General features: G+C 41.0%; 3 protein-coding genes across 3 annotated transcripts; 1 reads left to right on the forward strand and 2 right to left on the reverse strand.

The window, feature by feature from the left end:
- Positions 1-345: 345 nt before the first annotated feature.
- LOC147516861 (uncharacterized) lies at positions 346-1,152 on the reverse strand. Its single transcript, XM_086593400.1, has one exon. The coding sequence runs from the start codon at positions 1,150-1,152 to the stop codon at positions 346-348; it is 807 nt and encodes a 268-aa protein (XP_086449526.1).
- A 1,628-nt stretch (positions 1,153-2,780) lies between these two features.
- On the reverse strand, positions 2,781-4,406 carry LOC147516862 (uncharacterized). The gene has a single exon (XM_086593401.1). The coding sequence runs from the start codon at positions 4,404-4,406 to the stop codon at positions 2,781-2,783; it is 1,626 nt and encodes a 541-aa protein (XP_086449527.1).
- Positions 4,407-13,378: 8,972 nt separating this feature from the next.
- Positions 13,379-13,771, forward strand: LOC147516863 (uncharacterized). Its single transcript, XM_086593403.1, has one exon. The coding sequence runs from the start codon at positions 13,379-13,381 to the stop codon at positions 13,769-13,771; it is 393 nt and encodes a 130-aa protein (XP_086449529.1).
- Positions 13,772-14,706: the final 935 nt, after the last annotated feature.

Here is a 14,706-nt window from a genome sequence, read left to right on the forward strand (position 1 = left end):
CTTACAAGAACTCTTTTACCTTCGACCCCATGAACTGTGTTCCATTATCTGCTATGATGGAGTGCGGTAATCCAAACCGGCATATGATGTTTTCCCATAGAAACTTAATCACTTGCTCCTCCTTGACCTACTGCAAGGCCACTGCCTCTATCCATTTGGTAAAATAATCTATGGCGGCTAGCATGAACCTTCTTTTCCCGCTGGCCATAGGCAACGTGACATAGCGAATGGCCACGAACTTGACACGTTGTGCAGTGGCTCCGCCGGAGCAAATATTAACTGTGAAAACCGCTGACATTTTCCACACCTCTTCGCAAATTCTACTGCGTCCCTTTTCATATGAGGCTAGAAATACCCTTGCGTCAGCAGCCGATGGGCCATCGTCATTCTCGTGGAGTGACTCCCATAGTCCCCCGCGTGCAATTCTACCAAAACCTCCTGCGCCAGGTCTGGCCCCAGGCATCTCAACAGCGGTCCATTGAAATTCTTTCGGTACATCTCCCCTTCTATCAACGTGTACCTCCGCGAAGTCTGTTCCAATCTTCTCCTCTCTTTGTGATCACTCACCTCGCCTCCTGATAAAAAATGCTTGATTGGGTTCATCCATCCTCCTGTACCTTCCGCGGCCTGGTGCACCTCGTACATCCTTTCGATACTTGGCTTCTCCAGCCTCCTTACTTTTATGGTTCTCTCTTCTGACCCGGATATTGCAGTCGCGACATAAGCTAGGGCGTCCACATGCCTGTTCTCACCACGACCCAGATGGATGAACCTGATCTTCTTGAACTTCGCCGCTTTGTTGTGCACCACTTCCAAATACCTCGACATTCGTTCACATCTAGCCACAAAACCTCCATTCGCCTGACACACCACCAAATTTGAGTCTGAGTACACCGTCAACTCGTTCACCCCCAGATCCTCTGCCATCCCTAATCCCGCTATCACTGTTTCATATTTCGACTCATTATTGGTTGCTGCGAACCCCAACTTCATAGACAACTCGATCCTGTCATTATCTGGCGTAACCACTACAACGCCTATGCCGCTGCATGCATCAGTAGCCGAACCGTCCGTGAACACTCTCCACCCATTCCTCTTATCCCATGGGTCTAGCAAATCTGGCTCACCCTCGCATTCAGGCTCCATAACCATCTCCTCCCCCCACGTAGGATCCTCTGCTGGGAACTATGCCAAGAACTCAACCATGGCCTGTGCCTTTTCCGTAGTCCTTATTTGATATTGAACTTTATAAGCACTCAGCATTACTGTCCATTTTAGCATCCTTCCAGACTTCTCTATTTTCAGTGCTTGTTTTAGGGGCAGATTTGTCACTACCACCACCGAATGTGTCTCGAAGTAAGGTTTCAACTTTAGTGCCGAGAATATCAATGTCAAAGCATATTTCTCCACTTTACTGTACTTTGTCTCCGCATTCAACAAGGTTTTACTCTGGAAATACACCGGCTTTTCTACCTTGTTAACCACTCGGACGAGGACCGAACTGACCGCGTACTCAGTAACCCCTAGGTATAAGTATAACCTTTCTCCCGGTTCTGGCCAAGACAGCAAGGCGTCTTGCCTAAATAATCTTTCAATTCTTGAAATGCCTCCTCGCACTCGGCCGTCCAAACGAAATTCGGAGTCTTCCTTAACAGCCTATACAGCGGTCTACACTTGTTTGACGACTTATAAATGATTATGTTCAATGCCGCGACTCTTCCAGCCAGCCGCTGCATTTCCTTAACATTTTGAAGTGAAGGCATTTCTATCAGTGCTTGTATTTGCTCAGGGTTGGCTTTTATTTCCCGATGAGTCACAATGTATCCTAGAAATTTCCCGGTGGTCACCCCAAATGTGCACTTCTCTGGGTTGAGCTTTAAGTTGTGTGCCCATAGTATGCTAAATGTCTCCCTCAGTCCTTCTATGTGCTCTTCCACCGACATACTCTTTTCCACCATGTCATCTATATAAATTTTGATTCCCTTTCAAATCTTGCTCTCGAACATTTTTTCTCCCAGCTGTTGGAAAGTGGCCTTGACGTTCTTCAAACCGAAAGGCATCCTCGTATAACAATATGTACCTCCTTCTACTATAAACGACGTCTTCTCCTGATCGGGTCCATACATCGCGACCTGGTTATACCATATGGACGCGTCCATGAACGAGAATATCTTAAATCCTATGTCCACTAGCTCGTCCACCCACGGCATATGATAACTATCTTCAGGGCACTCTGAGTTGACATCTGTGAAATCGACGCACATACAGACCTTACCATTCTTTTTTGGTACCACAACAATCTTGGATAACCACTTTGCGAACTCCACTTCCCGTATTATTCCAACCCCTTTCAACCTTGCAACCTCCTCACGGATCCCTTCTGCATACTTCGGCCTAATGCTTCTCATCTTTTGCCTCACAGGTTTAGCATCCTCCCTCATGTGCAAGCGGTGACATGCGAAATCAGGATCTAGTCCGGTGATGTCTTCAATTACCCAAGCAAAGACATCCAAATTTTCAGAAAGAAACAGTATCAGTTTATTTTTCCACTCTTCAGGCAAACTAGACCCTATTGATGTAAACTTCTCTTCCTCCCCCATCCCCACATTCACTATCTCAATCTCATCAAGAGTCTTTGGTACCGCCGTCGCCTCCGTCTCCCTCTCCGCAGAGGCACACTGTAATTGCTATGCCTGCCTCTTCCTCAGGTTTGAGGTCTCTCCTTCATCACCTCGGATCATCCTTTTCACCATCCCCTGATGACTATTCCTCGCCATCACCTAATCCCCGCGAACCTTGTACATCCCTGGTGGGGTGGGGAATCGGATCACCTGGTAGTAGGTGGAAGGCACTGCCTTCATCTCGTGAATCCACCGCCTTCCTAGAATGGCGTTGTACTGCAAACCGGCGTCCACCTCCTTGAACCGAGAGAACACTATCACTGGCCCAGTTGTTACGGGGAGCAAGAGTTCTCCTAAAGGCTCGGTCATGCTTCCATTGAACCCGTACAAATTTGTCTGTGATGGTTTCAACTGTTTCCTGTCGATCTTCATCTCTTCCATTGTTCCTCGGAACAACAAGTCCCCAGCGCTGTCGCAATCAACCAATACTCTTTTCACCATGTAATTACTCATTGCCACGGTGATCACTAGTGCGTCCTCGTGCGGGGAGTCGACCGCCTTCAAGTCAGCGTCAGTAAACACATTGCTTCGTTCAGTCGCTGACAGTGGGGCTGGCCGCGACTGTCCCGACACTTCATTAACTTGTTGTATGCTCGCAGTTCGTCTTATTCTATCCTGGTGGGCATTATGACTCAAAATCTCCCTGCTGAAAATGACATTGACTGTCCCCAGTATCCTCCCTTGATTGGGCACTTGCTCCTCTTTCCCTTTCCCCGCTGCAAACTCCTTCAGTAAACCTTTCCCTATCATCCTCTGTACCAGCCACTTAAGCACATAGCATTCATTCGTCTCATGGTTCTGTATCTGATGGTAGGCACAATAAGGCTTGCATGGTATCTCATCTGGTTTGTTTCGTGACCCCTCATAGTCCTGCACGTTCCAAATCAGTGGCAATATTTCACTCAACGGTGTCGGTTCTGTTTCCCGATACGGTTTTCTCTCTCTATACTCCCTTATGACCTCACTTCTCTCCCTCTTGGGCCGTGCATAGTATCCCTGATTCCCACCGCTTCCTTTGTCTAATGCCTTGGACCTTCCGCGACCTTCGCTCCTCTCCAATGATAACACGGCTTTGCCCAGCCTTTTCATCTCTTTCTGCATAGTGTCCTCATATCTTATATATTTCTTTACCCTTGGGTAGAGCTCTTGTAACGCCGCGATCTCATTTTTGGCCACGAACTCATGTACCCTAGTTCCCGGTCGCAATCCCCTCTCAAATGCAATCACTGCAGTTCTTTCATCCAAGTTTTCCACTTTCAGTGTCTCCGCCTTGAATCTGCATACGAATTCCCTCACTGACTCCGCAGTCCTCTGTCTTACATTGAAAAGGGTTGCAATATCTACTACCCACTTTTTCTGGTGTATGAAGTGGTCCACGAAAGCTTGCTCCAACTCTTGAAAGTTGTTTATGCTCTTTGACGGCAGTCGGTAATACCAGTCGGAAGCTCCCCCTTTCAAACTCGCTGGAAACATCATACACCGCAGTCCATCATACCTAGGCTCTTGCCACAACGACATCTGTTGCCGAAAGTGGTGGATATGGTCCTCTGGATCTCTTGTACCAGCATACCTCTCAAATCTGGGCTGGTTGAACTGCTTTGGCACCTCAGCCTTCCAGATTGCGTCAGCCAATGGGTTGCGGTTCAGCCCCGCCACCACCTGATTCGCCGCTCCACCAATGTTCTTAGCTTGTTCTAGATTTGCTTTTAAGTTGCTTGCTATCATTTCCCTCACTTGCTCCCTTGTGAGTCCGGGCACCACTTCGTCCGCCAAGTTGGGCCTCCTCTCCCCCTCTCCCTCTAACCCTCAGACGCCTCTTTTTCTGACTCCTCTATGGTTTCTTTCTCCCTCTGTAATCCATCATTCTCCTCCCTCAACCTTGCTTTCTCCCTCCGCAGTCCGTCATTCTCCTCCCTCAACCTTGTTATCTCCTCATACAGCAGTCTCGTCCATTCTGACACCAATGATGTGGTATCTTCTCCGCCTTGCTCTCCCCTATCACTCCTCACTGATTCCCCCTCCTCCTCCTCAACCGCCACCTTCCTTGGCCTTCCTACTCCTCTCTTCACTCTTGTGGCCATTTTCTCAGTTGTCTAGCTCTCGGTCCCCACAAACGGCGCCAAATGTTGTGGGTCTCTCTTACACTCACTCTCTTTTTTCTCCCCTTTCTTCTATAGCTCTCGCCGCTTCCTCTTTTTCCTCCCTTTTTTCCTCCTCCTTCTCTCTCTTTCACTGTTCCTTTTATATTCACCTCCCTTCCATCCCAACCATCCACCTGTTACTTCATCTCTCGCTCTCCTTTCGTCCACGTGTAGGGTTTTTTCCATGCACTACATGACCACAGTCTGATGTTGTGCACATAAGTTATCCACCTATCTTGCCTCGAGCCCATATCGGTATTGATCCCCTACTCAGCGGCTGCTCTACTACAACATGCATCAGGTCACTCTACCTCTGGACCCCTTTTCATCCTAGAAACCACCACTACAAAAACAATGTCATTATAAGATTTGGTTCTACTTATTTGAGACTGCCCTCCTTGGCAAGCTTTGTTGTGGACGACTATATATATATATTCTTATAAAAGAACCTTGTGGTCTTATGGGTGGAACCACAACTTTTTTTGTTGAACTTTGTACTGTACTTTAGGGCTTAGGTCAATCACCGTTATAAAATTCTGAATTTATTTGAGTTTGGATAGTTCTTGCAATGATGAGTGCTAACAAGGAAACAAACTCAGTCTTGGTTACTAATTATGTTAAAAACAGTTTGTGTCCATTCCCGAAAATGAAAACTGGAGTAGTGAGAGCAATCGGGCATTACTCAGCGAAACATTTTTTTTCACTGGTATGATGCATTTTCTTGATTACTTCTGGGCTCTGTCCTACTCAGATATATAGTCTAAAGGATTTAGCTTACAGTTTTTTAGACTTACGTCCCCCACTAACTTATCCAATTAGACTTTCGTCACAGTTCTTCACTTATTAGACTTACGTCCCCAATTTTACAGCTGACTCAACTCTTTCCGTCTTGTGCATGTGTAAAGACACATTTACCCCTGAGCATTCAAAATGACGAAAATGCCCATTGACTCTATCAAGACCAAAAGCTTGCAAATTGACACGTGGCATCATCCTTCTCATTTAATCCAACGAACCCAAATATTTTCCCTAAATGACACCCAATACCCTTGCTAACTTGAATTGACCAAACTACCCTCAATCATGTTTCCCTCATGTGCCACGTGTTAGCATCCTGTGTAAACAAATTAACGGTTCATAACGGTTCATGCAGAACATGTCTCATTTGCTCTGTAAGAGCACATTTTCTTAGCTAAAAGATCACTCAAATTTGCTATCTTCTTCACTGTCAACTCAAACATGATGAAAATGGTTCCATCTTCACAAATCCAACTTATTTTGGTTTAGTAGACAAACACTACACTATCTAACAAAAGAAAAACGCAAAGAAAATACCTTTAAGCTCAAGTAGATAACTTGGTGGTAGTTACTTACACGTGATCCAAATTTGAGCTCAAGGTAAGTTACTTAAATTTCAAACTTTTAATGTTTTAACATGTTTTTAGGTGGTTTCAAGTATGTTAAGTAAGAAATGTAAAATATTTATGAGAATGTGTAACTTTAATAACGTTCAACATTTCTAAATATTGCATCTTAGGGGGGAGCGAGAACTAACATCCATACTTGTGATTCTTGTTTGGATTCCAAGAACAACTTTTGCATTTTGTTTGTTTTGTTCTAATTTAACTGTAACTAATCTGTATCAAACACAAATGGAAAGGGATTGTTTGGCTAAAAGAAACTTAATGCTCCATTATCATGGGGCATTTCAAGAGGCACATGACGGTTCACTATATGCCCATGATAATTATAGAGGTGGTGTTATGGAGAATATGAGGAATGTGGACGGAGATATGATAAATTATATGGACTTAGTAGATTATCTTAAGGAAAACTATTTGTTTGATATTAGTGCAGTGTTTGAAGTATTGTACCTTTGTAATGATGAGAACGTATATGTTAAGAATGATAATGATTTGATGCAAATGTGGGCTAACATGGAGGAAGATATAAGTGGGTGGAGTCATGTATTTGTTGAATTTGAAGGGGATCTTATTGAGTTGGTGGAAACTATGATTGTATAAACTCCACAAGTTTCAACTCTAAAGCCTAGGAAGAATGTGAAAAAGAAGAGTAAAATGAGAAGAAGTATGAAGAAGAAGAATTCAATCATCAAAGATACTAATGATTTTTATATAAATAAGTGTCTTGGTACATTAGATGATTATGAGGAAGAGGAAGACTGGAATAATGATTTACCACCAATAACACCTAATAGTTCAGCTCTAGCTGATATTTCAAATCCACCACCAATAGCACCTATCATTTCATCAACATGTCCTGATCCTAAGACTTTACCTCCAGCACCACCTATAGCCAATGCATCTCCTCCACACATTTCAAAGTCCACATCACCAAACAAGTCAGCTCCACCAAAACAGTTTTCACCTCTACCACAACCACCAGCACCAAGACCCATAGATGATATTGAGGATGATGAGGGGTATAGGAGTACACATTCTTCCGAGGATGAGGATGACCATGTAATTGCAGAAAGAGTGGACTTTGTTGACTTCATTACAGTTAATGATAATATGGAAGATGGAGATGAGGGAAGTGAACAGTTTGTAAACAAACCAACAGTTTGGGAGGTAGGAATGAAGTGGCCAAACATTAATGTGTTAAGACAAGATATAATTGATTTTTGTATAGCAAATAGGTTTTCTGGTGACTTAGTGAAGAATAACCTATTAAGAATTAGATTAAAATGTTTGGAAGAAGACAAAAAGAATGTACAATAATGTCCATGAGTAGCTTATTTCAAGAGGCAAGATGATGGATTCACAATAAGGCTGAATACACTGAAGGCAGTATATACTTGTAAGGCTGATTGTGATATGTTCAACATAATGGCCAATGCAAATTGGGTTGTTAGAAAAATTGAAGATCAAATGAAGGTCAGTTCATTATAAGTGTTTGCAGTTCACTATAAGAGTTTAAATAGTACTAATGTAGTAACTTTTATATTGCTTTGTCAAAGGTTCATTTCAAAACCATGACTCCTGTTTTCATAAAGGGGGAGAAGTCATGAGGGTTTTTCATGTCAATATAAGTTATTAGATATCTTGGAATGCAAGATTCAAGTGTTTGCAACAAATTTATGGGGATTATGGGGAAAGCTACAACATGATCCCAGTGCTATTTAACATGGTATACACTTTTGAATTGTTTTCATAATTTACATATCTTTTTATGTGATTTCAACTATTAAATTGATTGCATGTTTGATGGTTGTTTGTAGATTAATGAGAGTAATGGTCTTTCTAAAATTGCAAAATTATCAAGAGATGCTAACACACTTCAGTTTGAAGGAGTCTGTATTGCATTTGATGCTTGTGTATTTAGGGTTTTACAATTGGTTGTAGGCCATTAGTGGGGTTGGATGGTTGTTTCCTTAAAGAGAAATATGGAGGGCAGGTGCTTAGCATGGTTACTTTAGATGGAAATAATGGTCTATTTCTATTGGCTATATACATGTGTAGATCTGAGTGTAAGCAATCACGGAGTGAATTTTTGAGTATCATGGCTGAGAAGCTAGAACTGCACCCTTGGGCTGTTACCTTTATTTCTGACAAGCAAAAAGGTTTGATTCAAGCTGTTAAGGCTCTATTCCCTAGAGCACAACTTAGGTTTTGTTTCAGGCACATGTATAAGAACTTCAAAAAGCTTTTCAAGGGTAGCTATATAGAACAACTTGCCTGGGCTGCATCAAAGGCATATAAAATAGAAGACTTTGAAAGGTGGATGGAAGTGATAAAGAAAGAAAACATTGATGCATGGAAGTGGCTGCAAAAAGAAGGATATGAAACATGGGCTAGATCTCACTTTTCTGAGGAACTTAAAGCTGAACAGGTATGCAACAATTTCTCAGAGTCTTTCAATAGTTAGATCTTAAAGCTCAGAGACCTTCCAATTGTCAGTTTACTAAACCAATATCACCTTCTGTTAATGAGTTTGAGGTACAAGAGGAAACAAGCTTGTAAAGGATGGGATCAAAATAGATTGGTCCCTAGAGTGAATAAGCACCTAGCCAAGATGATAGAAATATGTCCATCCTACATCTTTAAAGGTTCAAATGACGATCTTTTTGTTGTGAAGAATTACCATGGTGATAGGTGGAGGGTCAATATTGTGGACCACACTTGTGAATGTAGGGTGACCTTGCCTCTTTTTGTGTGTAGATGAGATGGTATATGGATGATATAGGTAGATGATGTAGATGGATGATGGTCGTTGAACAAAATAGAACCTAATTATCCCTCAATAAGTAAAGGATGAGTAGGGTATCGTTCCACTTTTAAGTGTATGTTTATATGAAGGACATGATTGGAAAGGGGGTTTGAGAGATTAAAAACTATGATTATAGATATTATAGATTCTTAAACTAAACTAAACTAAACTATTGAGAATTTATAAGAAAGAGAATTCCGGAGATTAGAATCCACCAATACTTTTGATTCAATGACCTTTTGCTTCATGGTTGTTCTCACAAGTAGCCTACAATTAGGCAATCGAGCGAGTGCCGATGCTCTCTTGGATGAAACTTCGTTAACGAATTACTTTACTTAAGGTTGTTCCTATGTTCATGTTACTAGTATCTTCTTTCTTTTTATGTGAGCTTGGTCAGCTATTCAATGAATCACCATCTAAGGCAAACACAATGAATACTTTCCTTACTCTAAAACACTATACAACTAGAAGAAAAGTAGAGAATAATAGTATAATATTCAATTACAATAAATAAAACTCTATTCTAGCATTATATTCAATTGCAATAAATAAAAGCATGTTACTAGCAAATATTCAATTGCAATAAATAAAACCCTAAACTAGCATGATATTCAATTGTAATAAATAAAAACCTTAATCTATACTTCCATCCCCACAGTGCAAGGGCAATGGAGCTAATAACTAAAAACATAAAGAACTAACCTGATTGAAGAACACCATGAACCAGAAGAATCATTAAACCCTAAGCACCGGCTTCATCTTCTCCCTTGAAGGAGAAGATTAGCCTTCCGTAAAGAAGGAAGAACATGAAGAACGAGAAGAAGAAGAGTCGAAGAACATAAGACTAGAAAAACTAATTTATTAAGACTCAGCTAGTTAAAACCGATCTTTTATTATTAATCTCTCTTTGCCTCAAGTTTTGGAGATAAGAGTATAAGTGAATTGGCAAATTACATAAGCCACTTAGGTCCTCTATTTATAGAGGTTACAATGAGCTCTAGAAGCATTCCAAACCGTCATTTGTTTCCTAATACAAATAGACTTCTTTCAGAATCCAACTTCGTCTCCAAAACTGAGAAGAAATTGACTACAGTGTCGATCCATGCATCTGGACGCACTATTCATGCATCTCAGACTCGATCAATGCGTCTGGACGCTCGATCCATTCGTCCCAGACGCGTAAGCCTATTTTGCCTCTTCTACTCTATCTTTCTATCCTCTTTTGCGGGCTTTGGTCCAAGCAACGAATCCTTTGGCCTTGGGCTTCAAAATAGGCTTTAAAATAGGTCCAAGTCGCATCTTTAATAGCTCCAATTCTTTGGCCTTCTCCATGATTGTTCACAGGGTTCCCATGTGATCCTTAATGCTCCAAATTGCTCCGTTTTACCCAATTTTCTCTAATATTCCACAAAACTCTCTCTTTCACCTGTAGAATCATAAAACATAACTTACAAACACTATTAGTCTACTAAGATGGCTAAACAAGAGGCATAATCGAGGGTTAAATGGCACTTTTTGAGCACTTATCATAGGGTATGGCAGCTGACTGGAATTGTATGTGTTAATGCTGTGAGAGTGCTTTTACCAAGGAGAGTCGAGTGGGTTGAGTATTGCAGCTCTTACTTCTGGGTCTCAGAGTATAACCTAGCTTACATGAGAATGTGAAGCCCATGAAAGATGTCAAAGACTGGTGTTTCGACCCCCACCTACGTGGCGAACGTCCATTAGTAGGGATCTCCATTTTTATCCATTTAATCGACAGGGCTAAATACCAATTTGCAATGCCATGGATCAATGTACAGGCCCATTAACTCATATGTTAGGGCTGAACCTTAGCCACATGGCTTGCCACTAACGTATATTAATTTATGTCCAGATTCGTTTCTTATCAAAGAGATAATTATCAGTTGAGAGTTATATTCAATTATAATTACTTGAGCTACAAGAATACTTGAGCTACAAGGAGTCTCTACTCTACCTATATAAATACCAAACTATTTTTCATACAGAACTACGTTCTTGAGACTTGATCCCATCGATAATTTGTGTACGTAGGCAACCGAAAGGTACAGTCTCATCATTTTCTCGATCACCATCGCTTTTCCCACTACTTTTCTACGTTTTTCATCTTTTTCGCCACCACTTAGTGTCTGATCATATTTGGTCGAAACATAATTGGCGCCGTCTGCGGCTCTTATTCAACACCCTCGATCACGTTCTGCAAAAGTTATGACGCATATTCGAAGAGCTCAAGGTCCCGATGCAGTTACTGACGATCATCACGAACATGATAGTCAAGGTCAACTTGGCAATAATGGACTAATCCCTCATAATACTGCCGTTCCACCAATACGCCAAATTATTCAGCGCGAGGTTATTGCCTCTGACAATTCTCCATCATCTGATGTGGATAATGTCAGTCAAATGTCTCGCGTTGCACTTCTTAAAAAGTTCAAGAGTGTCCGAAAATAGAACAACTACTACAAGCGTCGACTAAAATGACCCATTCCACTCGCCGATGATGTTATCTCTGTCACACCACAACGTAGCACATGCCAATGACACAACAGTGTGTGGGATCGTTTAAGTGGTGCAGATGAGATTTACGATATTTGCAACAGCCATCAACGAGTTCCAAGTAATAGGCGCAGAATTCCCCGACCTCCACCGAAAAACAACCAACCACTTGGTCATGTTCTAAGTAGGCAAGGTACTACTAATAACCGTCCGACTGCACCCCCAGGTCCTACAGATTATCGACAAGTCCTGAGGAATTCGGGTAACGAACAGGATAATGGCCGCACTCATGATCGAAACCATCAATATGGAGATACACTTCAGCGACACAATTCTTATCATTCCGAACAATATCATCCTGAAGGCCCAATGTACCGACCATATTCATCTCGACACGCTGAATCTTTGTCATTTTCTTCTCGTTCCGTTCGTTCCCAGAGGCGTCATCGCGACTATGATTATGAGCCAGCTAATATGGATCTGATGACTCCTCAACATGTCAACAAAATGATTAAAAAAGTCCTTGATAGTGATCCTTTTGAATCGACACTAGAGAATCTTGCAGTTGAAGATGGTATTTTGGACAAATTTTTTCTCGCCGTCCAACGGGCTACTCATAACAAAGATTTCAAACAACCAGAGTTTGATCAATATGATGATGTCGAGGGTTGCCCTATGTTTCATGTGATTAATTTCACGAACAAATTGGTTTTATCGGGAGGTGATGATTCTTTGAAATGCAATCTTTTCCTTTCTACATTGAAAGGAGAAGCGTTGGTATGGTTTAGCGAATTACCCCTGCGCTTTATTTGTCAGTTCAAAGACTTAAGCGAACAATTTTCGAAGTGTTTTCATCATAATCTAAAATGTCCAAATGGTGTCCGGGTTCTTTTTAACATCAAACAACAACGTGATGAAACTCTCCGTAGTTTTGTCACTCGTTTCCGCCAAGCTGCAGCTGAGATTTCTGAGCAGTCTGATCTAATGCTGGTCTACGCTTTTAAAGAAGTTATCTTGTTTGATAAAGACAGGTTGTATAACTCTCTTGTTCGGGACATTCCATCTTCCCAACGTGCGTTATACCAACGAGTTCAACAATTTATCAATGTTAAGGACGATACGGCTGCTCGAACTTCTCGTGACAAAGATAATAAAGGAAACGATTTCAATGATCAGCGAAATAAACAAAAGAATCTAACTTTTGATCAATAGCTCCCCGGTTAGAAGCCTCCTTATAAGAAATAATACACCACGAGCAGGACCGGAAAGCCTTTTAATGATTTTTAATTAACTCCGCTTAATACTAAGTATGCGGTAGTTTACGACAAAATCATATATAAAGGTCTGCTCACTTTACCGTTTCCCCTGCGCGACGACACTAAAACAACTCGCGATAAATCTTTATGGTGCAAATTTCATAATGATTATGGTCATGAGACTGAGAACTATAGGTCTTTGAGGGGAAGAATTGAAAATCTTGTGTAGAATGAGAAACTTGATCAATATGTGTAGACAAAAGTGACAACTCACGCTTTAACTATAACAGAACACAATGTCATTAAAGTTGGACATGCCGTCATTGATTCATTGCCCAATACTCATCGGAAAAATGCTCGTCGTTCTAAAGTCAAATATATTTCTAATTTTTACGAAGTCAACGGGATCAATTTCGTAGAAGGTTTTCGCACGGAGACTATTGAAAACGAACCGTTGTGTTTCACTGACCAAGATCTAATGGGAGTGCATGTTCCTCATTATGATGCTATCGTGATAACTTCATATATCAGCTGTATGCACGTACAACGTATAATGATCGACACTGGTAGTTCAGCTAGCGTCATGTTTTCTGGGTGTTATCGCAATATTCCTTTTATTGATAACTTGGTCACTCCTGAAAATGTGCCTATCGTTGGTTTTGATGGTACTGCTACTCATTGCGTTGGAAAGGTTTCTCTCCCGGTCACTCTAATGAAGAAGGAAGTTAATATTGATTTCCTATTGATGGATTGTAAATCCCCTTACAATGTCATCCTTGGTCGCGATTGGATTTATTATATTGAAGTTGTCGTCTCAACATATCATCAAGCAATCAAGTTCCCATTCAATGGTAAAGTCTGTAAAGTGCGCAGCGATCAACTTGCATCTCTAATTTGCCACGACAATGTTCTCGATGATTATAAGAAGTCTGAAGTTGTTGGATGAACTATTCTTAGTTCCAATACCGTCAAATACCAATTACAACATCCGAGACCTTCAGTTTACTCTGTCAATAGAAATGTTGAAGGACCCCCGACTATCGATCTACTTTTAGAAGTTCAAATTGGTCAACTCCTTGAAGAGATAACTTTTATTTCAGCCGAACTTCCAGAATCGGAGAGACAATAGCTTATTTTGTTATTGAGGAAGAATAATCATGTTTTTGTTTGGCGAATAGAGCAAATGCCTGGTATAGATCCTTCTGTGGCTTGTCATAAACTCAACATTGATCCTAATGCAAATCCGGTTAGACAAAAGCTTCGAAAGATGTCCCCCAATAGAAAGATGAAAGTGAAAGAAGAAATCGACCGTCTCTTGTCTGTTAATTTTATAAGAGCTGTGACTTATCCAACAAGGCTGCTGTCACACCCTAAATTTCGACAAAATTTGGAAAAAACATTATTTGTTCCCGAGTCTTCGATTTTCGAGGTGTGATGCACTCTCAACTCCCAAAAACCCATAATCAGTTTAAATACGTGGATAATTAAAAACCAATAAAAATTTAAGATAAACAAAAGTCCTCTTCATTACAAAAATTCACAAACATGATTAAATTACAAATATCCTTTCAACAACTCTTTAATTATAATTACAACTAAAAATACAAAACAACATTTGTCTCAACTAAAATCTATTACACCTTAGGGGAAAACAAAACATATCCTGAATGCGACGCTAATGCAAACCACAAGCAGCAACCAACCTTCTTCAACATTAATCTTGCCAAGACTTATCAACTATGTTCATTTAATGAACACACCCGATAAGCAAACATGCAAATCGGGTCAACATTATAAACAATGCTGGTGTGAGTAGCCCTAAAATACAAAATATACTTATACATATATATACACAATCCATAAGGCAGTTAGTTCGTCCAC

The sequence above is a fragment of the Coptis chinensis genome, chromosome 2 (genome assembly GCF_015680905.1).
Source record: "Coptis chinensis isolate HL-2020 chromosome 2, ASM1568090v1, whole genome shotgun sequence".
NCBI lineage: Eukaryota > Viridiplantae > Streptophyta > Magnoliopsida > Ranunculales > Ranunculaceae > Coptis > Coptis chinensis.

Excerpts from the sequence above, each read along its gene's own strand:
- LOC147516862 (XM_086593401.1), bottom strand. The coding sequence starts at position 4,406 with ATGATAGCAAGCAACTTAAAAGCAAATCTAGAACAAGCTAAGAACATT.
- LOC147516863 (XM_086593403.1), top strand. The coding sequence starts at position 13,379 with ATGATCGACACTGGTAGTTCAGCTAGCGTCATGTTTTCTGGGTGTTAT.
- LOC147516861 (XM_086593400.1), bottom strand. The coding sequence starts at position 1,152 with ATGGTTATGGAGCCTGAATGCGAGGGTGAGCCAGATTTGCTAGACCCA.